Source organism: Mustela lutreola, chromosome 4, assembly GCF_030435805.1.
Source record: "Mustela lutreola isolate mMusLut2 chromosome 4, mMusLut2.pri, whole genome shotgun sequence".
In the NCBI taxonomy this organism is placed as follows: Eukaryota; Metazoa; Chordata; class Mammalia; order Carnivora; family Mustelidae; genus Mustela; species Mustela lutreola.
Window position 1 is genome coordinate 158,191,778 of NC_081293.1, and position 27,390 is coordinate 158,219,167.

General features: G+C 39.3%; 1 protein-coding gene and 1 pseudogene across 3 annotated transcripts in view; one reads left to right on the forward strand and one right to left on the reverse strand.

Moving 5' to 3' along the window:
• Positions 1 to 351: 351 nt before the first annotated feature.
• Positions 352 to 27,390, forward strand: part of AVL9 (AVL9 cell migration associated) — a 61,763-nt gene continuing 34,724 nt past the window's right edge. For 2 of the 3 annotated variants that reach the window (XR_009352924.1, XM_059171520.1), the window contains exons 1-3: positions 356 to 695; positions 24,859 to 24,979; positions 26,577 to 26,662. Coding sequence is in view for 1 of the 3 variants with exons in the window: in XM_059171520.1 (XP_059027503.1) it covers positions 603 to 695; positions 24,859 to 24,979; positions 26,577 to 26,662 (300 nt within the window). In the remaining 2 variants the exon portion in view is untranslated. Of the gene's footprint in view, positions 696 to 24,858; positions 24,980 to 26,576; positions 26,663 to 27,390 lie in introns of all 3 variants that reach the window. The other variant, XR_009352925.1, reaches the window with a different exon arrangement.
• LOC131829602 (large ribosomal subunit protein eL21-like) lies at positions 14,140 to 14,825 on the reverse strand (annotated as a pseudogene).

Here is a 27,390-nt window from a genome sequence, read left to right on the forward strand (position 1 = left end):
AATACGCAGTTACAGAGCCCCATCAATATGACTCCGTTACCGAAGCCGGAGAGGCGAAGGAAATGAATGAAGAAATTGGATAAGAGAGTGAACAAGAAGAAAAGACGTTAAAATAGGAGGAAAGCTAAAGAAAGTGGACGGAAGGGGCGGAGATTTTAAGGAGGAAAAAGAGAGGGCAAAGGGTTGAGAAAAGCGTGTTAAGGTCGCACCGAAAAGGGAGGAGACAGAGATGCCCTGTGGCCCCGCAGGCCCCGCCCCCGCCCTTGCGCTCCCCTCTCGGGCCCCGCCCCACACCCAGGCCCCGCCCCGTCAGGTTCCCTCCGGGGCCTGCCCCGCCCCTCGTCGCCGGCGGCGGCCGCCGCATCAGGTGACAGCCCGGAAGCAGCGGAAGCGGATGAGGGTAGCGCGGCAGCGGCCCTGGGGGGCGGCACGGAGCTGCGGGAGCCTCGGCCTCCTCCGGGCCGCCTGCGCGGCCCTCATGCGGCGCCCTCGCTGACACCTGAAACCCGCTGCTCGCCGTCCTCCTGGGGACCGCGGGGTTCGCCGGGCCCGCCGCCCTTGGCGGTTGAAGTCGGCGGCTTGCGGGCCCGCGGCGGCCGCCCATGGAGAAGGCCGGGCGGGGAGGCGATGGCGCCCCCCGGGGGCCCGTACTGCACATCGTGGTGGTCGGCTTTCATCACAAGAAGGGCTGCCAGGTGAGGAGGGGGGTTCGAATCCGCCCCCGGCCGTTCGTGCGGTCGCGCGCAGCTGGTGCTCGCTCCCCTCAGCTCGGTTTGGTGCTGCCTTAAGCGCCCTCGGCCCTTCTGAACTTCACACCTGCTCATCGCAGTCGGCGCACCTGAGGCGCATTCCCCACACTCCTTTCTTTCTCCTGCCCCCGACATTGTTTTGAGCAGCGGAGGAGTTCTGTGTTGGTATTGTTGGGTTGGTAGGTGTTCAGGCTCCTTGGTGGAGTGGGAGGATGAATCGAAGGTCAGCCCCACTCAGTTCCTCATTCATCTGAGCCTCCATTGACTTTCCGGGTGTCCACCTATAATGGGAGCCTTTACAAGAATTCAGCACTTGGGCTTCGTTTTCAAGGTAATGAGCTCAGTGGGCTTCCACACAAATGTTTAGGGTTGGTTGAAGCACAGGCGGCGTCGTGGGAAAATCCACTTCCTTTGTTTATCTGTGGAAGCCCTAGAATCCGTCCTGTTTGGGTGGTGTATTGACTCCTCCCCCCCTTCCCACTGGGCCTTGGTTTTGCTATTTGATCTCGTCCAAATCTTGCCTTTTGGTGAGAAATTGACCTTTCCAGTTCAGTTGCGATAAGAGATGGTATATTTACCGGGCAGAGGAGTGTGCAAATACAAAGTCATTTTTATCACGCTTCTTCACTGAAATAGTGAACGGGAACAATGGGACGTTTGCAGTATATACATTGGAGGTAGGAGAACAAAACAGAAACGGAATTATTTCATGAGCCCAAACGCTGGAAGGCAATGATGTCATAATGTGCTAGCGAACAGGAAATTGAAATGTGTTAAAAATACTGCCACTACTAGGTAATGTAGCATTTCATTTCTTGCGTTTCACAGAAAACAAAACATTTTAGAAGACTTTTGCTGGCAAAATTTAAATTCGTTAGAGGATGGTGACTGGAAAGTGGAGTGAATAGATGTTTGTGATTGTATGTATTCTAACCGTTGCTTAACTTTGTAGTATGGTATTTTGTTCCTTGTCTCTCGGGGGAAAATGGCATAGAAAGACACCGAGGAGAAAGTGGCATTATTTAGTGCGGTGTTAAAAAAAATTCCAAGTAGCAGCAGTAGAGTATATGTTTTTAAAACATGGCCTTATATTTAGAAGAGAGTGGGTATTTGAGATTGTATCTTAGCATGCAAACACCGTGTTCATTAGATTTTTAATACTTTTAAGATTTTTAATTTGATTAATGTAGTGTTATATTAGTTTTAGGTGTCCAATACAGTGATTTCCACAATTCTCTACATTACTCAGTGCTCACCAACATCGGTGTGTTCTTAATCCCCTTCACCTGTTTCACCCATCCCCCCACCCACGTTCCCTCTGATAGCCACCAGTTTGTTTTCTGTAGGTAAGAGCCTGGGCTTTTGTTTTTTGTTTTTTCTTTGGGGTTTGATTATTTTTTTCCTTGTTTATTTCTTTTTGTTTCTTAAAGATTTTTCGTACTTTAAAACTTCACATCTTTGATCTTAATTATCATTTTATAACTCACTTTGGGTATGGGTGAAGTAACTGAAACTTGGAGGAAGTAAATTGATCTTGCTGATGTCACACTGCAGAACAGTCCTGGAGTCAGATGTAGAATTGCTTCTGCCATCAGTGTGTTCATTCTGCTGAGCTGTATGGCATTTAGGAGTCTTTTAGGATAAAGAAGTAGGGGCCCACTTCCAAACCAAACTGGGACTTTTAAAAAAGAGAAGAAAGGGGCACTTGGGTGGCTGAGTTGGTTAAGCGACTGCCTTCAGCTCAGGTTATGATCCTGGAGTCCCAGGATCCAGTCCCAGTCCCAGAATCAAGTCCCAAATTGGGTTCACTGAAGGTCCCTGCTCAGCAGGGAGCTGGCTTCTTCCTCTGACCCTCCTGCCCCATGCTCTCTCTCTCTTTCTCATATAAATAAAATCTAAAAAACAGGAAGGAAATAGGAGTTCCGAGGAGCCCAAGGAAATTTGGGTTAAGGAGAGACTCAGCCATAACACTGAAACCCAGATGTCCCTAGTCTTTGTAATCAGTTTTATCTCTTCTAATAGCACTTTTAGGTTGTAAGCGCTTAGTAGAAAGGAAAAAGGAAAAATATATGCTTGTATTTTTTGTAATGTACATGATACTTCACAAAGACCAGGGCAATGATTTTTTAATAAATATACTTGTTGAGTAGAGTAGTGTCTGTTCATCTGGGTTGCTGATAGAGTGGAAGAAAATATAAAGGAGTCTGCCACAGTGTACTGAAAGATGAGAAATCTAGCATAGGTTCTTCTCTTTACTTTTCTTTAAAGTTTTACATTTTAGGGCGCCTGGGTGGTTCAGTGGGTTAAGCCGCTGCCTTCGGCTCAGGTCGTGATCTCAGGATCCTGGGATCGAGTCCCATATCGGGCTCTCTGCTCAGCAGGGAGCCTGCTTCCTCCTCTCTCTCTCTGCCTGCCTCTCTGCCTACTTGTGATCTCTCTCTGTCAAATAAATAAATAAAATCTTTAAAAAAAATAAATAAATAAAGTTTTAAATTTTAACCCCAGTATAATTAATACACAGTGTTATATTAGTTTCGGATTTACAATATAGTGAAATCCCCGTCACCTATTTTATCCACCTACCCACCCACTCACCTCCACTTTGGTAACCATCAGTTTGTTCTCTACAATAGAGTCTCTTTCTTGTTTTGTCTTTTTTTCCCCTTTGTTTTGTTTCTTAAATTCCACATATGAGGGACGCCTGGGTTAAAGCCTCTCCTTTCGGCTCAGGTCATGGTCTCAGGGTCCTGGGATCGAGCCCCGCATCGTGCTCTCTGCTCAGCGGGGAGCCTGCTTCCTCCTCTCTCTCTTTCTGCCTGCCTCTCTGCCTACTTGTGATCTCTGTCAAATAAATAAGTAAAATCTTTAAAAAAAAATTCCACAATGAGTGAAATCTTATAGTATTTGTTTTTCTCAGTCTGATTTCACTTATTATCATTATATACTTAGCTCCATCCATTTTTGCAAATGGCACAATTTCATTCTTTTTTATTGCTAAATAGTATTCCATTATGTATGTACCACATACATATGTACCACATTATGTTTGTATATACGTATGTATGTATGTACCACATTTTCTTCCCGTTCATCTATCAATATTGCTTCCATAATTTGGTTGTTGTAATGCTGCAATTAACATAGGTGTACAAATACTTTTCAAATTAGTGTTTTTGTGTTCTTTGGGTAAATACCCAGTAATGTGATTACTAAATCATATGGTAGTTCCATTTTTAATTTTTTGAGGAAGCGCTATACTGTTTTCAGTGACCGTGCCAGTTTGCATTCCCAATAGGTTATTTTCTTACTGCTGACTGAAAGAATGCAGCTCTTAAGAATTACACTTACATCTCTTATAGCAGAAAATGAAAACCTAAGAACTTTATTTTGCAAATCAAATAAGAATTTGCTATATGTAGTCAAAGTCAAAATGCACTGTGAGTAAAAAGGTGATTTTTAGATTTATATTGAGTATTCTCTAGCTTTTACAAGAGTCGCACATTTTAGTAGAACTTTGTCTATTTCTCAGGAAAATTTTGGCTTACTAGTAATCTTCTGTTAATTTTCTTTTATTCCTCTAATGAAGATTTGTTGGATAGGTGACAAGATGATTTCTGGACTCTAAAGAGAGTTAAGGTTGGGTGAGTGTATAATCTAAAAAACCTTCATTGGAAACCCTCTGTGGTATAGCCAGGTTGGGTGTAGGGAATGGTAACACAGTCCACTCAGACAACAGAACTGACAGGTCAGTTCAGTCAAAAACAATGAAACTTTTGCCAGAGACCTAATTTGTCCAATAGATGTATAATAGTATTGGAAAAGATAGGAATCTAGTTCAGCTATATTTTTTTCATTTTTTGATTGCCCTTCCTTTTGTCTTATTTTTATAAAATATTGAGAACATTATTGATTTTTCCAGATAGAAAAGTATTATTTAAAAAAGTATACTAAAATTTCCAAGTATATGTTATATTTGTTCTTGAGCATTTTCCTCACTTCTGCACATCAGTGTCTTTTTTTTATTTTTTAAGGTTTTTTGTTTTTGTTTGGAATCTCTACACTCAACATGGGACTTGAACTCTGAACCCTGAGATCAAGAGTCAAATGCTGGGGCGCCTGGGTGGCTCAGTGGGTTAATAAGCCTCTGCCTTCGGCTCAGGTCATCATCATAGGGTCCTGGGATGGGTCCCTGCTCGACAGGGAGCCTGCTTCCCCCTCTCTCTCTCCCTGTCTCTCTGCCTACTTGTGATGTCTCTCTCTCTGTCAAATAAATAAAATCTAAAAAACAAACAAACAAAAAAAGTCAAATGCTCTTCTGACTGAGCCAGCCAGGCACCCCTCAGTGTCATTTTAGATGTCCTACAACTCTGCTTTCTTAATCCTTCAAAATCGAATTGTTTTGGAAAATGAGGGCATTACATGCATTCTTAGAATGTTCTAGAGACTGCTGTTTCTTTGATCAACATATCAAGTTTTTCAGAGGCTCTATTAACGTAAGATTTCTCCCAGGATGGGTTAATCAACCACTTTATTCTCCAGTTTAAGATTTTACTACAGGTGTAAAGGATTTAAAGTGCATGGCTCATTGAATTGTGATTCTGACTTCAGATTATTTTAGGCTGTGTAAGTGTGCTTTGTGAAACTACTCTTCCAAGTATTCAGAATGCTGTTTGTCTTGTTGATCACTTCTTTCATGGTGATTATTGCATGGAGATTATTCATGGTGAAAATTCCCATACTCAGTTGTGGATAGTAATTTTTACATTGAAGTGCACTGAAGTAAAACTTTGTTTAAAAATAATGCCTTTCAGCAGTCTGCTGGGTTAATAAGCATGATAACTTAACATGGGAGGATGTACTAAATCTTTGTAGAAGCTTCTGTTATAAAGGTGCTCAGTAGTGATATGATAAGGAAGTCGGGTACTTTCACAAGGTTAAAGGCATCTTCTAATACAGTTGTGTTGAAGATCCCCAAACTAGACATAGAAGATGATCATTCATCTTGTTTCCTGCATTTTTCTGCCTTTCAGGTCTTCAGATTTTTTTTTTTTTTTTTTTTTTTAAGATTTCATTTGTTTATTTGACAGAATGAGGGAGAGAGAGAGCACAAGCTGGGGGAGCAGCAGGAAGAGGGAGAACCAGGCTCTCTGTTGAGTGGATAGCCCGATATGGACTTGAACCCAGGACCCTGGGATCATGACCTGAGCCTCAGGCAGGTGCTTAACCAACTGAGCCACCCAGGCTCCCCTCTTCAGATGTATCTGAATGAAAAATTCTTTAAGTTAAAATGAACATCTAAGTTTATCACTTGATCATTTTTTCACCTAGATTTGTGGGAGTGATTTCTTCTGTAGGTTAACAGGTTAGTTTCTAGTGATGATTATTCTGGTTTATTGATATACTTAGCATTTAGATCATTTTAAGTGAAAGTACTAACCTGACATTTAAAATAGTTTTGAACGATTTATCCATTCCAACTCTTTTGCTGAACTTTTTTTTTACTTTTTTATTTTATTTTTTTAAAGATTTTATTTATTCATTTGACACAGAGAGATCACAAGTAGACAGAGAGGCAGAGAGAGAGAGAGGAGGAAGCAGGCTCCCCGTGGAGCAGAGAGCCCAATGCGGGACTTGATCCCAGGACCCCGAGATCATGACCTGAGCCGAAGGCAGCGGCCCAACCCACTGAGCCACCCAGGCGCCCTTTTTTTTTTTTATTTTTAATTTTTCATTTGGCAAAGGACTCTTCTTACCCCCTCCTTTTTTTTTTTTTTTTTTAAAGGACTTGTCTTCCTTAAAAGCTCACCTGCAATACCTGGGGGGGGGGGGATAATAAGAGAACAAAAACTTGTGGTGTAATTTATGGACACCTTATCTGTAGTAGTTTGTTACAGATTATGTGTTCCAGACTTTTGTTCTTATTTGTGGTGGTAAATATGAAAAATGTATTTGTCAGATTAGCATGACTTTTGGCAAAATAATCAAATAAATATCAAACTTTTAGGTTCTTTCAAAAATAAATTAGAACCTTTTTTTTTTTTTTAAGAGAGGGAAGGCCTGAGGGAGAAGGAGAAAGAGAATCTCAAGCATACTCCATGCCAAGCACAGAGTCTGACCCAGGGCTTGATCGCACAACCCTGAAATCATGTTCTGAGCCGAAATCAAGGGTTGAATACTTAATGGACTGAGCCAGCCAGGCACCCTGGATTGGAACTTTTTAAAATACCGACATGAATAGGGAATCATTATTTTTCAAAGTGGTACCATAAAAAGTTGGAATTATTACTTGATTTTTTTACCACTGTTCTGATAGAGTTCATACTTTTGTATACATACATAGCTAGCTGTTTTTTTTTTTATAGATTTTTATTTATTTATTTGACAGAGATCACAAGTAGGCAGAGGCAGGCAGAGAGAGAGAGAGAGGAAGAAGCAGGCTTCCTGCTGAGCAGAAAGCCTGATGGCTGATGGCTCCATCCCAGGACCCTGAGGTCATGACCTGAGCTGAAAGCAGAGGCTTTAACCCACTGAGCCACCCAGGCACCCCATGGCTAGCTGTTTTAAATTATTGAATAACCTGGTTTACCTGGTTATACTTCTTTAAAAAATAGAATTATGAAAGAACTAGAACTCATGTTTATACTAGTTCCAAGGTGAATAAAGCAACTAAAGAAGGGAAGAGAAAAGGACACTTTCCTCTTGGTCTGGGTGGGCTGACCATGGGAAAATCTCCATGAGTAACAGAATGTTACATTGCAGATTCAGGGCTGGATTGAGGAAACTGGGGGAGGGGGGTTGGTTTATGTTAGGGTGATAGTGCCAAGCCATTGAGGTTTTGGTGACAAATGGATGCCCAACAAGCATGCAGTTTTTGCACCTGCTGTTGATGGAATCCTGTGGTGACCATGCTGAAGCACTGGAGTATTGTTTGTGATTCTTGTTGGAATAGAAGCCCTTTGGAACAGAAAGAACAGACTTTTGGGGAGTTAGAAGTTAGAGAAGGAATAATTAATCTAAAGATCTTTTTAGTTACTCCGAGAAACTGTCCTGAAACCAGATTTCATTTTCTAGCCTCTACTGGCATTTTCATTTCTTGGACTTGATTATTTTGGTAGAGGTTTTTGTCTGATTTTAGTCATGCTTTTACATACCAAAATTATGAAAATCTATGATTTTGCAGGGCTGGAACTTCAGCAGTGGAATAGTTTCTTTTAGGCCTTGACATCATAGCTAACCAGGATGGGTGTCAACCTGTGTTATGGAAGTTTAGAAATAAGTGGAAGATTCTTCTGTTTTCTTATAATTTCTCCCAGGTAGCTAGAAAGTGCCTGATAGGGCCCAAATTTCTTTGGCTTAAGGCTTTGATTCCCTAGTAAAATGCTTATGTTTTGTGAATAACCTTCCTTATGGTATAATGTGATTCACATCCTTTGAGGAGCATGGATTTTTGCTAGATGAAGGAAGTCTACAGAAGGGCTCTGGTCTACTGGGGATGGGCACTACAAGAGGAAGATGAAGACATAGAAAAAGAGGAGTCTTCATAATTTTGAGAAAGACGGGCCCTATTATGTTCTTTGGTTAAGATACCATCAGGTTAAAAGCGTGATTTGTTCTTGGGATATTTTTAGAGGATATTAAATTTTTTATTCAAATTGATATTTTGGGCAATTTTTAAAGCACTCCAGTTGTTTAAGAAAAACATTTCTTATGATTAGAAATAATATGTACTCACCAATAAAGAAGTGAGAAAACATGAGGAAAAAAGAAAACTAACACTTAAAGTCCTGTATTCTAAAGAAATCTGCTCTTAAGACCTTGGTGCTGTCCCTCCTTTTTTTTCCCTTACAAATATATATAACCTTTTCTAAAAATATTATGCTGTAATCAAGTTCTATGACCCGCCTTGTTATGTAACTGTGCCATTAGTATCTTTCATATTAGTAAATATTGAATTATAGCATTTTAAAGTAGCTAAATGTATTTTGTGGAAATTTTAAATTTTTCTCCTTTTTAGAAACACAGGTGGTACTCCACGTTTTTTGCTATTTTGAATAATGCTACAGAGAACATCCTTGTGGTGGAATCATTGCTCCTTTTTGCCTGAATATGGAGATTTCATTTTAAACCATCTTTTTTTCATGGAGATCTTGGTAAAACAGATTTTGAAGCAGAACATGCTGAACACAATTTAAGTTATAAGTTAGTCTGGATGATTCTGCCTTCATAACAAATGTTTCTTATACTGTGGCATTCCCAGTTTATTTTAACATGTTTAGCATATGCCTTCTGACTCCTGCTGGGCTTTTGATAGAGAGCGTGATGACTGAGAAGTTAGCAGGCACTCTTGGTGTTGACCCAAACATGGAGTTGCAGTTTTCAGCTTAACCCCCGTGCTTTCTTTTTTTTTTTTTTTTTTTTTAAAGATTTTATTTATTTACTTGAGAGAGAGACAGTGAGAGAGAGCATGAATGAGGAGAAGGTCAGAGAGAGAAGCAGACTCCCCATGGAGCTGGGAGTCCGATGTGGGACTCGATCCCGGGACTCCAGGATCATGATCTGAGCCGAAGGCAGTCGTCCAACCAACTGAGCCACCCAGGCGTCCCAACCCCCGTGCTTTCTTACTTGTTGCTTTTTTTCTTCCATAGACTGGGAAACCACACCTTCTAAATATATTAGAACTGTGTTTGAAATAAAAAGACTTAATCATAGGTTTTAAAGAAGACCTAAAGCCTTCTTCTTGTTTTATGATAGTTGGTTAGTTGCTTTTCTTGCTTAGTTCTGGTTCTTGACAGTGGTCTAGGTAATTGTCAGAAGTCTGACTTCTGAATAAACTATGTTTGGGTTAGATTTCAGATATAGTTTTCTGCATTTACAGTTTCTTCATCCAATTGATGCTCATTGTCCCAGTGCATATTAAGTATTTATATATGAGGAAATGACTGCGGGGTTGTTAATGAAATCTGTTCCTGCCTCCATGCTTTCACTGGTGATAATTTGTTAGACTCTGATGGGGTTAGTGCACTACCACAAGTGGAAATCTTTTTTACCATGTGAAAGTTCAGTGTAAAAATGTTAGGGGCGCCTGGGCGGCTCAGGGTGTTAAGCCTCTGCCTTCAGCTCAGGTCATGATCTCAGGGTCCTGGGATTGAGCCCTGAAGTGGGCTCCCACAGGGAGCCTGCTTCCCCTTCTCTCTCTCTGCCTGCCTCTCTGCCTACTTGTGATCTCTGTCTACCAAATAAATAAATAGAAAATCTTTTAAAAAATAGGGGCGCCTGGGTGGCTCAGTGGGTTAAAGCCTCTGCCTTCTGCTCAGGTCGTGATCTCAGGGTCCTGGGATTGAGCCCCACATCGGGCTCTCTGCTCAGCAGGGAGCCTGCTTCCTCCTCTCTCTCTGCCTGCCTCTCTGCCTTGTCATCTCTCTCTCTGTGTCAAATGAATAAAATCTTAAAAAAAAAAATGTTAAAAAATAAAATTACATATGAAAGATTGTTAAGGTGGAGTTCATTAAAATAAATTTATTTAAATCTTTTGTTAGGAAGTTTCTAATTAATTTTTTTCCTGCAAGAAAATAGTTTTTGAAACTGTGATATCATCTTTGTATATATTTTCAATAACCTACAGATAAACGGTGCTCTATTTTTTTCCTTTCATCCAATAAAGTGGTATCAGGGCACATGGGTGGCTCAGTTGGTTAAGCAGCTAACAGGGTTTCTGCTCAGGTCATGAACCAAAGTCCTGAGATTGAGCCCCCCACCATGGGCTCCACGCTCAGCCCTGAGTCTGCTTATGACTGTTTCCCTCTCCCTCTGCTCTCCCACACCTCGATATAAATAAAGAGATCTTTAAAAAAAAAAAAAAGAAGAAGACCAGTTTGTCATTCTACCATGCTTTATACAAATCCTTGTCCTATCTCTTCCATTGTAGAGGAGCTTTGTATATAATATTTCTAATATTCCTTTGTACTTTCAGCTCTGGTAGATTCTCTTTTAACACTCTGTTTGAATAATAGAAAAGTGTATCTGGTAATTAAGATTCCCGAGTTTTAGCTTGGCCCTAATGGTTATTAGATGTGTAACCTAGGGCAAGTTGCCTGATGTTTATGGACTTCAGTTTCTTTGTCTATAAAATGAGCCTTCTAAATAGGTGATTGCTAAGATTCCCCTTCACTTACATTACTATAAAATGAAATAAAACATTTGCTAAATACCCATTATAAGAGCCTACATTCAGAAACATATGCTTCAATTGAATAGGCAGAACTCGTGTTTCTTGATAGCCATCTGAGCACAGGAACTTTCTGAGATAATAATTCTATGTCTTGATGGAGTAGTTGCCCGTAGCTGTATAAATCATCAAAATCAATGAAATCTGTACACTTAAGATCTTAGCCTTTTGTACTTTTTAGTAAAAACTTAAATCTAAATACTTAAACATTATTTTTTAGGGCTGGCTCAGTCTACAGAGCATGCAGCTCTTGATCTTGGGGTTGTGAGTTCGAGCCCCATGCTGGCGTAGAGATTACTTAAAAATGAATCTATAGGGGCACCTGGGTGGCTCAGTGGGTTAAAGCCTCTGCCTTCGGCTCAGGTCATGATCCCAGGGTCCTGGAATCGAGCCCAGGACCAGGCTCAGCAGGGAGCCTGCTTCCTCCCCCCTCTCTCTGCCTGCCTGCCTCTCTGCCTACTTGTGATCTCTGTCAAATAAATAAATAAAATCTTAAAAACGAAAGAAAGAAAGAAAGCCCATCTTATATTAAAATAAATAAATAAATAAATCTCTAAAAATAAAAAGGGTTTTTTTTTTAACTTTTCTTGTAAAAAACCACAAAATTCTGCATCTTTTTTTTTTTTCTTAAGATTTTATTTATTTGACAGAGATCACAAGGAGGCAGTGAGGCAGGCAGAGAGAAGCAGAGAAAGCAAGCTCCCTGCCGAGCAGAGAGCCTGATGCGGGGCTCAGTCCCAGGTCTCTAGGATCATGACCTGAGCTGAAGGCAGACACTTTAAACCCACTGAGCCACCCAGGTGCCCCATTCTGCATCCTTCAATACTTTTGAAAGGGCTGTTACACAGGTGCCTGGATGGCTGAGTGGGTTAAATGTCTGCCTTCGGCTCAGGTTATGATCTCAGGGTTCTGGGATCAAGTCCCTCATCAGGCTCCCTGATCAGCAGGGTGTCTCTTTCTTCCTCCTCATGCTTGTGCTCCTTTTTCTCTCAAATGAATAAAAGCTTTAAAAAAGCTATTTCAAAAACTATTATTCATATGATTTTCTTCATTTAAACTCCTACTTGTGCAGAGCTAGGACTTAGCAAAAATTCTCCATTTGCAGTCTTTGAATTTTGAGCATTAAAAGCGTATAATTGAGAAAAAGAATAGCTCAAAGAAACGATGGCTCATTTTTTTATGTCTGCTCTTTATGTATTAAGTTAAATAAGCATGGTATCTTCAGAAATATAAAAACTATAGCTTAATACAAAAACCCAGACATCTCTTGGATGCTAGTATAACTGGAAGCATAAATTTCCATTAACTGCAGTGATTTTCTCCACTCTTTGTAATCAAGTTGTAGCAACAATTCTAAATTCCATAAAGTGTGCCCTAGATATAATTCCTACCTTCGTGAATGACTTCAAAAAAAACTAGTAAGAATTTATAGCAATATAAGGTTTAGTGACCATGCAATTTATCGTTGCTCTTCTATAAAAATATTGTTAGCAATAGTATTAGCTGCCACTTATGGAATGTTTGCTATATACTGAGTACTATTAGATATTTGTTCATTATCCCATTTATTCCTCTCAATGCACCAAGGTTTCATTAGCCTTCTTTTATAGATAAGTAAATTGAGGTTTAGCAGTATTTGATTTTCTTAAGGTATAATTTATCAACAGTAAAGTACTGGGTGCAGTTTGATTGATTTTTACGTACACACATGTGTGTAATCACCCTCCACATCAAGAGACAATTCCAGCACTTCAGAAATATGCAGGCACCTCCTCCTGGTCATGACTTGCCTGAAGGTTACCACTCTTCTGACCTATGTCACCATAGATTTGTGTCTCTTGTGTCTGATTTGCTTCATTCAGTGTTATGTCTAAGATTGATCCATGTTGATTTTGTCAGTAATTTCTGTATAATATTTTATTTGTATGGCATCCTTGACCCTTTCTCCTATTAAAGCACGTGTGAGTTGTTGTTCCCAGTTTGGGGATATTACAAATAAAATATTTTACTTCAAAATTTAAGTGCTTTGGGACGCCTGGGTGGCTCAGTTGGTTAAGCAGCTGCCTTCGGCTCAGGTCATGATCCCAGCGTCCTGGGATCGAGTCCCACATCGGGCTCCTTGCTGAGCAGGGAGCCTACTTCTCCCTCTGCCTCCGCCTGCCATTCTGTCTGCCTGTGCTTGCTCTCTACCCCTCTCTCTCTTTAATAAATAAATAAAATCTTAAAAAAAAATTTTTAAGTGCTTTTTGTTTTTTGTTTTTCTTATCAGGTTTAAGTTTATGAAAGTTGGGTTTTTTTCCATATAGTTATACACATTTGTGCTATATGACCAAAGTGTTTATTTTATTTGGAACTTAGAATAATATAGGAGTTCTAGATTTCTGTAATGTGAAAGGATCCTAGAGAGTAAAATATGTTTCAGGTCCTTCTAAACTATTTTTTACTTTTGAGTAAGACCTCATAATTAGTAAATACATTTGAAGCTATCTTTACCAAGTTTTACATAAAGTAGCACTACAAAAGTAATCTGGTATTACTGGAAATAAATGACACTTTATTTTTCTGAAACACAAATTCATTGTTTCCATATCTGATGACATTTCTGATTTGTGAGTTGTAGATCTGCAAATAATGATATTTCAAAGAATGTCAAATCCTTATAATAAGGCTATATATTCTCAGATATATTTGAGGTGAATGGAGATGAATATTTACTAGTAGAGTTTCTCAATTTCACTCTTCATATATAGTTAAAGATTTTTCCTTTCTGGAAGAAATAATTTTAAAAAGAGCATGGCTTTGCAAAGTCTTCTATAGACTTTTAACTGGCTGTGTATATAGTTTCATGTTAATGAACATGTATGTTTATGTAAAGTTTCAGTAGTTTTAAAGTATAAAAACAGGATAATGAAGTCTTTTAAGTGTTTTTAGTATGAAAATCAGCTTCCCACATATTATGTAGTTAATACTGATACCAGCAAAATATCTTGTTCTTCCATATAATAGTCTTTTGTTTTTAAAAATTTATTTGAGATACAGAGAGAAACTCAAGAACCTGAGATTGAGTCATATGCTTTGCTAACTAAGCCAGCAAGGCACCCCTAAAAAAATTCTCTATTTAAATTAAAATACACTCCATCTGTTTGTTTTTTTAGTAATCCAAGTACCTCAACTGTCTTTTTTGTTTTTTGTTTTGTTTACAGTCTTGAGGTCTTTTAATTTTTTACACTTACACTGCCATGAATTTGTAGGGAATGGGTTCCAGCAGCTCAGGCTTCTTTCCATTGGTTCTTACAGTGTGTGCTGCTCTGGGTGGAGCAGACCAGCGCTTCAGCTGAACCAAAGTACCTTCCTCTTTGGCTTCCTTTTTCTGATAATTTTCCTTCACCTGCTTTAGGAAGCTATCTCAGCTCTTTGAGTGCTTAATATGTTTTGTACATAGGAGCACCTGGTGGCTCCCTCAGTTAAGCATCTGACTCTTGATTTTGGCTCCTGTCTAGATCTCAGGGTCTTGAGTTCAAGCCCTGTATTGGGCTCTATGCTGAGCATGGAGCCTACCTAGAAAGAAAAAAATATGTATCCAATACATACATTAATTCTCTTGGCAAGAATCTTGGCCTTTTTTGTCTACAATGCCAACAGCATGCTGGGTAACACTGTAGACTCTTCCAGTGTTGCCATGGTAACATTTGTAGCATTTTGTTTTGAACAGTGCCAATTCCATTCATGTCCACAATATCACCTTTCTTGTAGATTTGCATATATGTGGCCAAAGGAACAACTCCGTGTTTTTGAAAGGCCTAGAGAATAGAGCTGGTGCCTCTCTTCTTTCCCTTTGTGTTGGTCATTTTGGGGAATTACTGGAAGATAACCGTTCCGGTTGAAAGGCCCAAGTATCTCATCTTAAATAAAGGAATGTGGAATAGTATAATGGTTCTTTAATTCTAGGAAAAATAGAACTGGCAGCCTTTATTCACTTAAAGATAAAAAAGCACATGTTTTAAACTGAGATAGTTGTTTCATTTAATTTTTGTTTTGTTTCCATTTAATTTTTAAAATGGTAAGACTTGGGGCGCCTGGGTGGCTCAGTGGGTTAAAGCCTCTGCTTTCGGCTTAGGTCATGGTCTCAGGGTCCTGGGATTGAGCCCCACATCGGGCTCTCTGCTCAGCGAGGATCCTGCTTCCTCCTCTCTCTCTCTCTCTGCCTGCCTCTCTGCCTACTTGTGATCTCTGTCTGTCAAATAAATAAATAAAATCTTAAAAAAAAAATGGTAAAACTTAGTTTTAATTACAGGGCTCAATAGTACCATTGCATTTTTACAGTATATACTTTATTTTTCTAGGCATCCAGAGCACTCATGAAACTATAAAATAATGTATCATGCTGAGGTAGAAGAGTGCTAAGCACAGTCTGTTTCAGAAATAAACAGATGACAAGTATAGTCATTTGCCAACTTTTTAAGAGACTAAAAGAGGTAAAGTGCCAGTTCTCTTGTAATGTTGACTCTTCTAGAGATTTGGCAAAGCAAATAACTTAGAGAAGACATGTTTTTCTTTAAAGAGAAAAACAGGATAAGGCCTTGACTTTGGTGCCTAAGTGTTTTAACTCTTAAGAAAACAAACACCCATGCTTCTGAGTGAAGGGTGGGTGGAATCCTTGAGGTGCCTAGAAAGGGAGCAGAGGCAGAGCACTGACTCAGCATCTCTAGGAAGCATACATCTGTGCCGTCAGTATCCGTGAGCACTACAGATGCGTTTGATTTGTGTGCTGTATGGCATGGTGGCTTCTATTAGTTGTAGGGTTCCCTGATAGTGGAATGGATGTTTCATTGTTAGAAAGCAAACAGAGGATACTTTTGAAGTACTCAGAGTTCACACCAGCGTACTATGTTACTGTTTTGTTGTTTTCTCGGTCTTTTGTATACTGAGAACCACATAAAAGCAATCTGAGTAATGGACACCTTTTTTTTTTTTTTTTTTTTCTTTAAAGTAGGCTCCGTGCCTATTGTGGGGTTAGAACTTATGACCCAGAGATAAAGAGTCACATGTTCTACTGACTTAGCCAGCCAGGTGTCCTGAGGAGACACCTTTACAGTTTGCTTTATAAACTCTGAAAATGGGTGGTAATTTTTTTTTAACGATTTTATTTATTTATTTTACAGAGATCACAAGTAGGCAGAGAGAGGAAGAAGCAGGCTCCCCGCCGAGCAGAGAGCCCAATGCGAGCAGAGAGCCCAATGCGGGGCTCGATTCCAGGACCCTGAGATCATGACCCAGGCTGAAGGCAGAGGCTTAACCCTTTGAGCCACCCAGGCACCCCTGGGTGGTAATTTTTTACCATTCATGGTGTGAACAAACATTACCATTTCTTACACAGTTCATTTAGCCTTTAGAAAAATTGCCTTTTTATTCCTTGAGATTAGAGCATCTTTTTTTTTTAAAGGATTTTATTTATTTGTTTGACAGAGAGTGAGTTAGAGAGGGAACACAAGCATGGGGAATGGGAGGGAGAGAAGCAGGCTCTCCGCTGAACAGGGAGCCTGATGTGGTACTCAATCCCAGGACCCTTGGATCATGACCTGAGCCTACGATAGCCACTTAACAACTGAGCCACCCAGGCACCCTGTGATTAGAACATCTTTATTCCGCTTTCACGTTTTAGAAATCAGCTGTTGTCTCTTTCCCCCTCTTCTGTTATAACCATGGAAGTATGTAAACTATTACTATTACTAATTGGGATAAAAATAAATTCAGTCATGTGAACATGAGTTGACAGAAAAACAGATACTTGAAATATGCAGGATTTAATAACATTACCTTTTGGGGAGCCATTGGTATATCTGTCACACATTGTATGTTCTGATGTCCTACTAGATTTTTTTTTTTTTTTTAAGGTGGGAAAGGGGCAGAGAGAGAAGGAGAGAGAGAATCTTAAGCAGGCTTTATGCCCAGTTCCACTAGAGGCAGGGCTAGATCTCACAACCCTGAGATCATCACCTGAGCTGAAATCAAAGAGTCAGACGTTTAGTCAGCTGAGTCACCTAGGTGCCTCCAGATACTTTTTTTTTAAAAGATTTTATTTATTTATTTGACAGACAGAGATCACAAGCAGAGAGGCAGGCAGAGAAAGCAAGAGGAGGAAGCAGATTCCCTGCAGAGCACAGAGCCCAATGTGGGGCTCGATCCCAGGACCCTGGGATCATGACCTGAGCCTAACTAAGGCAGAGGCTTTAACCCACTGAGCCACCCAGGCGTCCCCAGATACTTTTTTTTTGATCCTTAAATTTAATTTAAGAGTTTGGGCTGTAAATTGTCATTATTTAATAGTAAAACCCTACTGGATGATAATCATTCTGGTTTGTTTGTTTTTTTGTCTTTGGAGATTTTCTTTGGTTTTGTCAATGATTTTTCACATAGACTTAGGGCTGTCATGTACATCTGTACAGACTTTGCACAACGTAGCTGCAGGGAAAGCCCTTCATGTAAACTGTATTGTTGGTCGTTCCCACCAGAGTTGCGCAGTGTGACAGCTTACTATAGCTACCTTTACTTTTTATGGTATTGCTTAGTTTAATTAGCATTATTATCTAAATTGCATTTTGATTCAACTACTTGAGAATCCCAGGTAACTTCCAGGAGAATTTCTCTTAAGCCTCTGTGCCATGAACTGGTCTGTCTGGATTATTTTGCACATATCCAAAGGGGAACATATAGAGTGGTCAGTATTCAAAATATGAAGATTATACGACTTAAGATTTTACAGTGCTGTTGATTGGGAAATAACAGTCTTTTTTTTGTTTTGTTTTTCCCCAGAAATCAACTGGGTATCCTACAATTCAATCCTATTGTGCACTAACTACCCAGAGTTAGTGTCAAACTCCACAAGTTTAAGGACTCAGTCCCCCAAAATACCCTCACTTGCGATGCCAGTCTTGGGTCCCCAGGCTGCCTGTGCCTCTCTCCAGTTTAGTTACAAATTCAAGGGTTACAAATCCATACCCCCCATCTCAGGTTCTGTATTTGCTGGAACAACTAGAACTAAGGAAACCCACTTACCTTTACTGGTTTATTATAAAAGACACAACTCTGGAGTAACCAAATGAAAGAGATACATAGGACCAGGTGTGGTGTTTGGGGTACAGAGCTTCCATGACCTCACTCGAAATGCTACCGTCCTGGCACCTCATTGTCTTCACTAGGCCAGAATCTCCCCGAAACCCATTGTTTAGAGGATTTTATTGAAGTTTCATTACATAGGCATGATTGATTTAGTCATTAGTTACTGGACTATATTTAATCTCTAGCCCCTCTGTCCTTCCTGGAAGTCTGCCTTTCTGGTGACGAGGCCCCATCCTAAGGCTTTTTAGTAGATCCACCACCACCAAGTCCCCTTGTTAGATAAACGCAGATACAGTTGAAATTGTCTTGTAAATAACAAAAGATGCTGGGGCACCTGGGTGGCTCAGTGGGTTAAGCCTCTGCCTTCAGCTCAGGTCATGATCTCAGGATCCTGGGATCGAGCCCCACATCGGGCTCTCTGCTCAGAGGGGAGCCTGCTTCCCCCTCTCTGTCTGCTTACTTGTGTTCTCTCTCAGTGTCAAATCAATAAATAAAATATTTTTAAAAACCAACAACAAAAGGTGCTCCCTTCACCTATGAAATTCCAGGGTTTTAGGAGTTGTAGGCCCAGAACCAAGGACAGGACCAAGTATATATTTTTTATTATGCCTTACTTGAATAGTACTAAACAGTTTATAAAGATGTAAGAAAAAAAAAATCCTGAAAAAAGTGTTCTGCAGTAGAGGATTGATTAAATCATGAAACGATACTAAATTGCCATGAAAGTTTTGTGTATGTGTAGACAGAGAACAGAGTTTGTGTGAATTGTTTTGAACTTGATGAGCATCTTCAGCAGTTTGCGAATGCAAGAATTTGTTGGTAGCAAATAACACAGCTGAAGAAAAGAATTCGAGAGAGCTGACAACGCAGTACAGGCAGTATACAATTTATGAAAAAGTTGTGTCCCAAAAGTTAGCTGTTTGAAATTTTGAATATAGTGCTAGCTTTGGCAGCACATATACTAAAATTGAAATTTTGAATACATTCTCCCTGTCAAGGAACAAAAATTCAACAGAGTAAATGTGAAGATCTAATTAGCTTTATTAAGTGATTTGTTGAATGGGGTAGCATCCTATATAGTAAGCAGTGGAGAACTCCAGAGTTGTACAAAATGGAAGGACTTTATAGAAGGCGGGTAGGGCAAGGAAGTTATTCGCAAAAGAAGGAAGAATTATTCCAGGGCAGGTCACTATCCCTTGGGAGAAAGGCAGGGTGTTCTGTTAGGTGAATTCCTCATCTTCCTTTACAGGATAGAGAGGGCCTATATGACAGATTGCCTGAAAGAGTGATGATCAGAAAGTTCCAGACTCACTAGTTAAGACTGCATTTTTCAGGGAGGTTGAAATTTATGATTAGGTTAGGTGCTAAGCCCAGTTTGGGGACTTGGCCTAAGTGGCTTGGGCTTGGGGGTTTCCTTTTAACACCTCAAAGAAACAATTTTATAAGTACTCTGGGCCCAAGTCAGCCTAAAGTCAACCTAATTTTAGCCATGGAATCATTGGAGAATTCTTGGAGTATCAACACTTAACAATTTTATGAGTTGATTTCATTTTAAGTTCCAGCTAGAGCCATACCAAACATCTTCATTCAGTAGAATGAGGAGTTGGAAGAATATATTGGACATAGCAAAGCATCAGATATTAAACTCCGGCTTAAACAAGTTGGTAACTTAACTAAATCTTAAGAAAAGAAGACAGATTTCTGTATCTCTGTATATGTATCTTTGTGTCCCAAGAGTCTAGGATGGAAATAAAATTTCTTCAAAAGCTAGAAGCCGTTTGTGGTTTTCTTTTCTTACTTTCTTTCTTTCTTTTTTTTTTTTTAAACTCTAAAAGCAATGCATATCCATTTAAAAATAAATGCTAGTTTACTTAAAAGTAAATTATAAACTCAGTTTATTGCCAGGTGATGCAGAAAAATTATGTGTATGCACATGTAACACAGGTAAAGCACATGTGGCCAAAAATTTAGCAGTTTGTGAATATAGATGAAGTTTATAAGGTTGTTTATATTCTTTCAACTTCTCTGTAAGTTTGAAATTTTTCTAAAAAAGAAGATGGACACTAAAAAATATCAGGAATATTGCTTTATCTCCAATCCCCAGCCCTATTCACCCTCCAGAGGTAAACTTTTAGCAGTTAAGCTTGTATCTTTTGAAGCAAGTTTTTAAACTGATTTAGAAAGATACAGTAGTACAGTTTTTTAAATAAATGGAATCATCCTATATGTAGGATTATACTATATTTACTGATACTATGCTTGCTTTTTATTTATTTATTTATTTTTTTAAGATTTTTTCTTTATTTATCTGACAGAGACCACAAGTAAGCAGAGAGGCAGGCAGAGAGAGAAGAAGCAGGCTCCCTGCAGAGCAGAGAGCCCGATGTGGGGCTCAATCCCAGGATCCTGGGATCACGACCCGAGCCGAAGGCAGAGGGTTAACCCACTGAGCCACCCAGGTGCCCCTATGCTTGCTTTTTAAACAACAGTATGTATTAGTTTTCTGTTGCTCTGTAATAAATTACCACAAACTTAGCAACTTAAAATAACACAAATATAGAATTCAGGAGGTTAGAAATCAGAAATGGGTTTCTCTGGGCTAAAATCAAGCAGGGCTGTGTTTCTTCAGGCCGCTTAGGGAAAATCGATTTTCTTGATTTTTCCCTACCTTTTAGAGTCGAAGTTCAATCCTTGGCTCATGGATCCCTCCTCAGTCTTCAAAACATCTTGAAGCTTAGCATCTTCAGATATCTTTGGCACCTCTCTCTTAAAAAGACCCTTGGGAAATCAGTGGCCCACCTCAATAACCCAAATCTTAAGATCTTTAATTGTGTCTGCAAAGTCCCTTTTGCTTTGTAAGGTAACATACAGAAAATACAGTACAGAAAATACAGGGATAAGACATGGACGTTTCTGGAGGGCTTTTCTTTTACCTACCACACTACATACCATACCTAGCTTGCTTTATCAAGTATGTATGAATCTAACATTCTTTTTAATAGCTATAGAAGAAATATAAAATTTGTGTAATCACTTACGAATATTTAGGTTTCCAATTTTAATGTGATGGTAAGTCCTGCTAGGAACATTTTTGTACATATCTGTATGAATATATCCATGTATCTGTGAGATAAATTCCTAAAACTGAAATTGCTGAATCAAAGGGTGTATGTGTTACTGATTTGATAGTATTGCCAAATTGCCTTCTAAACTGTTCCACCAATTCACATTCCCATAGCCAAGCCTATTTATTTGCCCATACTCTTGTAAACACAAAATAATAATCTTTTTCATGTTTTTCAAAATATGAGTAAAAATTTTATTACTCCAAATTGCATTTCCATCATTAAAAATGAGGTTTGAGGGCACCTGGGTGGCTCAGTGGGTTAAGCCGCTGCCTTCGGCTCAGGTCATGATCTCAGGGTCCTGGGATCGAGTCCCGCATCGGGCTCTCTGCTCAGCAGGGAGCCCGCTTCCTCCTCTCTCTCTCTCTGCCTGCCTCTATGCCTACTTGTGATCTCTCTCTGTCAAATAAATAAATAAAATCTTAAAAAAAAAAAATGAGGTTTGAGCATTGTTCTACTTTCTTTTGGAATTTCATATTAAACATTCGGACATAAAGAGCAATGTACTTCATGATGGAATTGTGAGAATTTGAGTCCAGAATGTTTGTATTTACTTAAAAGCATATTTACACTATACTAAACATTTTTAAAATAAATAGCTATACACGGGACGCCTGGGTGGCTCAGCTGGTTAAGCGGCTGCCTTCGGCTCAGGTCATGATCCCAGCGCCCTGGGATCGAGTCCCGCATCGGGCTCCTTGCTCAGCCGGGAGCCTGCTTCTCCCTCTGCCTCTGCCTGCAACTCTGTCTGCTTGTGCTCACTCTCGCTCCTCTCTCTCTCTGACAAATAAATAAATAAAATCTTTAAAAAAAAAAAATTAAAAATAAATAAATAAATAAATAGCTATACATTAAGGTTAGTGGCTTCCCAAAAGGAAACATGTTGTAATAATTACCCGGACTTCTTAATAATAAGTGTAAATTGGGATTTGTTGTTGATTACATAAAATATAATGACTTATATCCTTATTTCTAGGTTTTGTTTTGGCTTTTTGGTATTGAAGTAATTCTGAATTAGGATTTTTTTTTTTTAACTCTGTAACTACCCGCTTCATTGTATCAACTTCAAATATGTCTCTATTACTTCTTTGTCACATTGCACCTTCTTCCACACAGTATGTGAAACCTCTGTGTTACATAGAAAAGATGCAGAGAAACATGAAATGTAATTTGAGATTATACTCTGCTTTCAACCAGTTAATCTTAAATGACGGATCCCTGAGAGAAAAGTTAGTCTGTCCATAACCCAGACCTTTAAAAAGTCCTTTCAAACTGAAAACGGTGATTTCTTCTGAAAGTGGGGGCAAGAAGATGACTAGATGGCTAGAGTGGTAGTGTCAGGGGTGGGAGGGAATCTTCTTAGTGAAAGAAGTATCTTTTTAAGGATTTTGGATTAAGGATTTTGAGTATCTTTAAGGATTGTAAATATGGAACTAGGGTACCTATTTAAAAGTCATTTTGAAAGCCCTTTTATAATTCTCATGTGACTCAAGTGATAGCTTGATTCATTCCACTAAAGTGTGGGAAGATAAACCATCATATCTTTCCACATTAAAGGTAGGATCTAAAAGTGATTCTTAATCTCACGTTCAACGTTAGTGTATACAATTGACCCTTGAACGATGTGGAAGTTAGAGATGCCATGTATAACTTTTGACTCCTCCAAAATTTTACTAATAGCCTGTTGACTGGAAGCCTCACTGACAACATGGACAGTTGATTAATACATATTTTGGATATTATTTGTGTTCTATACTGTATTATTACAATAAAGTAGGCTAAAGAAAATGTTAAAATCATACAGAAGTGAAAATACAGTACTGTACTATATTGAAATTTGCCTATATGTGGACCTGTGTGGTTGAAAACTATTCAAGGAGCAACTGTATATTATTATTATTGCATTATAAATTCCTATATAAATATATATATATATTTTTAAAGATTTTCTTTATTTGACAGACAGAGATCACAAGTAGGCAGAGAGGCAGGCAGAGGGAGAGGAGGAAGCAGGCTCCCCACAGAGCAGAGAGCCCCAGGATCCTGGGATCATGACCTGAACTGAAGGCAGAGGCTTAACCCACTGAGCCACCCAGGTGCCCCTGTATAAATACATTTTGAAAGAAAATTAAATGTAAATCACCTAGAACTTCTAAGTCAATATAATAATCCAAATCCCGTGCATTAAATTCTTCTTTCCTCTCCAAAAGTCTCGTTGAAATAACAAAAATAGAAACACAGGGAAAATGCTGATAAACTCAGGTAATTGGAAACTGAGAGTGTACTAAAACTGTTATTTCTAAATGACATAGTGTTGGAAGGATTTCATTGAACTTTTCATTGATAAATTCTCAAAAAATTATCTGAAACGTTGATTAATGCCCACCCATTCTCCTGCAATTCTCCTGCCAACTCATCATCAAAAATATAGCTCAGAGAGGCGCCTGGGTGGCTCAGTGGGTTAAAGCCTCTGCCTTCGGCTCAGGTCATGATCCCAGGGTCCTGGGATGGAGCCCCGCATTGGGCTCTCTGCTCAGCAGGGAGCCTGCTTCCCTTCCTCTCTCTCTTTCTGCCTGCCTCTCTGCCTACTTGTGTTCTCTGCCAAATAAATAAAATCTTTAAATATATATATATTTAGCTCAGAGCTACAAGTATTATGAGCAAGGGAGCCAATTGATGAGAAGCAATCCTAGATCTTGGCTCAAACTTCTCATTCGTCCTTGTTGGACCTCTTCTATTCAATTCAGTAGGATGTTGGTTTTTCTCAGGGCTTCATTGCTATTTGATGTAATTCACAAATATAAATCTCCAATCTTGTCACTACAACTTTACCTGCTATCCCCCTATGCATATTAAATCTGAACACCTTTAAATCAGGGGAAAAGACTTAAAAATCTTTCCTCCTTTTACTCCTTTTTTCTTCTTCTTATGTATAATAGGTTTGGTGAAAATGCCAAATGGCATCAGTAAGTGTAGCTTATCCTTACATCTGTCATTCACAGTCTAAAAGTATTTTTCCCAGGGGACGTCTGGATAGCTCAGTTAGTTGAGCATTGGACTCTTGATTTTGGTTCATATCGTAATCTTAGGGTCATGAGATCCAGCCCTGTGTTGGCTCTGAGCTAAATGTGGAGTCCACTTGGGATTTTCTCTCTCTCCCTCTGCCCTCCTCCCCATGCGCACTCTCTTGCTTTCTCTAAAGTAATTTTTTTTTAATGATTTTATTTATTTATTTGCTAGAGAGACCAGAGAGAGTGACTACAGGCAGGGTAGGCAAAAGGAGAAGCAGGCTCCCTGTTGAGCGAGGAGCCTGTTCTGTGGGCCTCAATCCCAGGACCCTAGGATCTTGAGCTTAGCCAAAGGCGGACGCTTAACCAACTGAATCACCCAGGCATCCCTAAAGTAAATAAATCTTAAAAAATTGTTGTTGCCAGGGCACCTGAGTGGCCCAGTGGGTGTGGGCTTGAAGTACTGACTCAGGTCATGATCACATGTGTTGCACTCCACACAGCGGGAAGTCTGCTTGAGAGTTTTCTCCCTCTCTCTCAAATTAAACAGTCTTAAAGTATTTTTGCCTATCAGGATAAAATGCTCCCTTGATTTGATAAAAGCTTTTGGCTAATATTCCTTACTATTTTAGGTTGAATTCTCTTACCCGCCCCTGATTCCAGGAGATGGTCATGACAGCCCCACTTTACCTGAAGAATGGAAGTATTTGCCCTTCCTTGCCTTACCAGATGGCGCACACAACTACCAGGAAGGTATGTAAACAATGGAGCAATTAGTAGGTGCCTTTTTTTTCCTAATTTACCAAGACATCTTAGAGTCTAAGTATTTTGGTAAATGAAAGGCCTTTGGCTTCTTATAACTACTCATAAAATATTTAAATGCTTGTTTGGAGATGACTAGTCATGCACTAGAAGATTTCCAGAGGAGTCCTGGGTTTATGTTGGTAATGTTAATGAGCGTTAGCTATTCTTTTGCCAGGAGAGCAAAGTAAGTGGCCAGATTAGGACATGTGCTACTGGTAGCACTTCCTGCATTTATCCTCAGACTCCTTTCAGAGGGAAACTAAAGGGCTTAGCTGTACTAGCTACCAATTGACTAGGGCTCTAGCTGCAGACATACTGATTAGTACTCCAGTGCCCACCTGGGATTACCTCTCCACCCCTAGAACCACTGCTGTTATAGTGCTCTGCTTAAAAGTTTACATGCAGGGGGTGGCTGGCTGGCTTAATTGGTAGAGCATGCAACTCTGGATTTTGGGTAAGTTCAAGCCCCATGTTCGGTGTAGGGATTACTTAAAAATAAAATCTTTTTTTATTTTTTTAAAAAGATTTATTTATTTGACAAACAGAGATCACAAGTAGGCAGAGAGGCAGGCAGAGAGAGGGGGGAAGCAGACTCCCCGCTGAGCTGAGACCCCCCCCCCCCCCGATTCAGGGCTCGATCCCAGGACCCTGAGGTCATGATCTGAACCAAGGCCGAAGCTGAACCCACTGAGCCACCCAGGTGCCCCAACCTACAGAAAAATTGAAGGAATAGTATAGTGGATACCTCACAGATTGTGTGTGTGTACAGTTTTGCCTGTCCTATTTGAAAGTCTAACACCATGTTGCAGACATTATGACAGTTTACCTCTAAATACTTCAGCATGCACTCTTAAGAATAATAAGCTCATTCCTCAGGATAATTTCCAGTACCATTATGACAGCTAAGAGATTTAACAGTAATTCAGTAATTATCTTAATTATCTAATCTGTGTTCAAATTTCTCCAGTTATTCTAAGAATTTCTTGGATCAATCCAAGATTCATGTGTTACCTTTTGTTTGTATGATTCTCTACCTCTTTCAATCTGAAATAAAGTATATTCTTTGGTTAAAATTTTTAAATTTAAATTCAGTTAACATAATGTATTATTAGTTTCAGAGGTAGAGGTCAGTGATTCATCAGTCTTATACCCAGTGTTCCTTAGATCCCATGTGCTCCTTAATGTCCATCACCCAGTTACTTCAGTCCCCACCACCCCCTTCCCTCCAGCAACCCTCAGTTTGTTTCCTATGATTAAGAATCTCTTACAGTTTGATAAAGTATTTTCTGAGATAAATAATTGTAGTTTCAGTTTTAACCTGTTATATAATTCAGCCCTGTGGGCTTTTTGAGAATGTGCATGATTGATTGTACATAGTAAAAGCAATAAGATGGATTCTAAGAAACCAGTGATGCTAGAAGTAGGTATGACATGGGTTCCTTGTTACATCATCATTTTGGTTATAATTAACTGTATAATATTTCAGTTTACATTATTAATAAGGATAATTCACTTTGGTATTCACATTTTTCTGTGTATCTCTTAGATACTGTCTTTTTTCACTTGCCACCCAGAAATGGAAATGGAGCCACAGTATATGGTATCTCCTGCTATCGACAAATTGAAGCCAAGGTATGATCGTTACAATGAACAACAACAACAAAACACTGATATTATTTTAGATTTTTATAAACAGTTTGAAGTTGTTTTCCCAGTTTATTCACATTACTGTTTCTGTAAGTTGACATGGCTAACTATAATTACCATAAAATATTTTGCCCATTGTTTTTATATAGCAATATCTAAATTATCCATTTGTCTTCAAAATACTGTATTTAAACTTTTATAGTGTTCTTGAATTTTCTTTTTCTAGTGTTTGGTATATAATTTTAGAAAAGTGAAGTGATAATATATGTTCTTTAAGCAGCTGTTTAGAATTAGTGGAAGGTGCTTTAGGAGCTTTGAAATACGTGCATTTTGTCTTAATTATCTACAACTAAGGTTTTGTTGATTCTTAAATTACCTGCCAGCCAATTCCTGAAAACTGTAATAACTCTAATTAATAAATTAAGCCAAGATGGGTAGCTTCCCCTTTCATGCTGATTTGCTCCTGAGCAGCACTAGTTCTTTGTGGTGAAGGTACTCTGAGTAAAAATCTCTTGCCTATCATGACATCATTAATACTCTAAAGTAGTGAGTGTTTCTCAACGTCACTGTACATTGGAGTCACCTGGAGAGCTTCAACTACTAGAGCTGAGTGGGTCCCAGCTCCAGAAACTTTGATTTAATGTTCTGGTTATCAGGAGTTTTAAAAAAGCTCCTCGGGTAATTGCATTATGTGGCCAAGATTGCAAACCGCT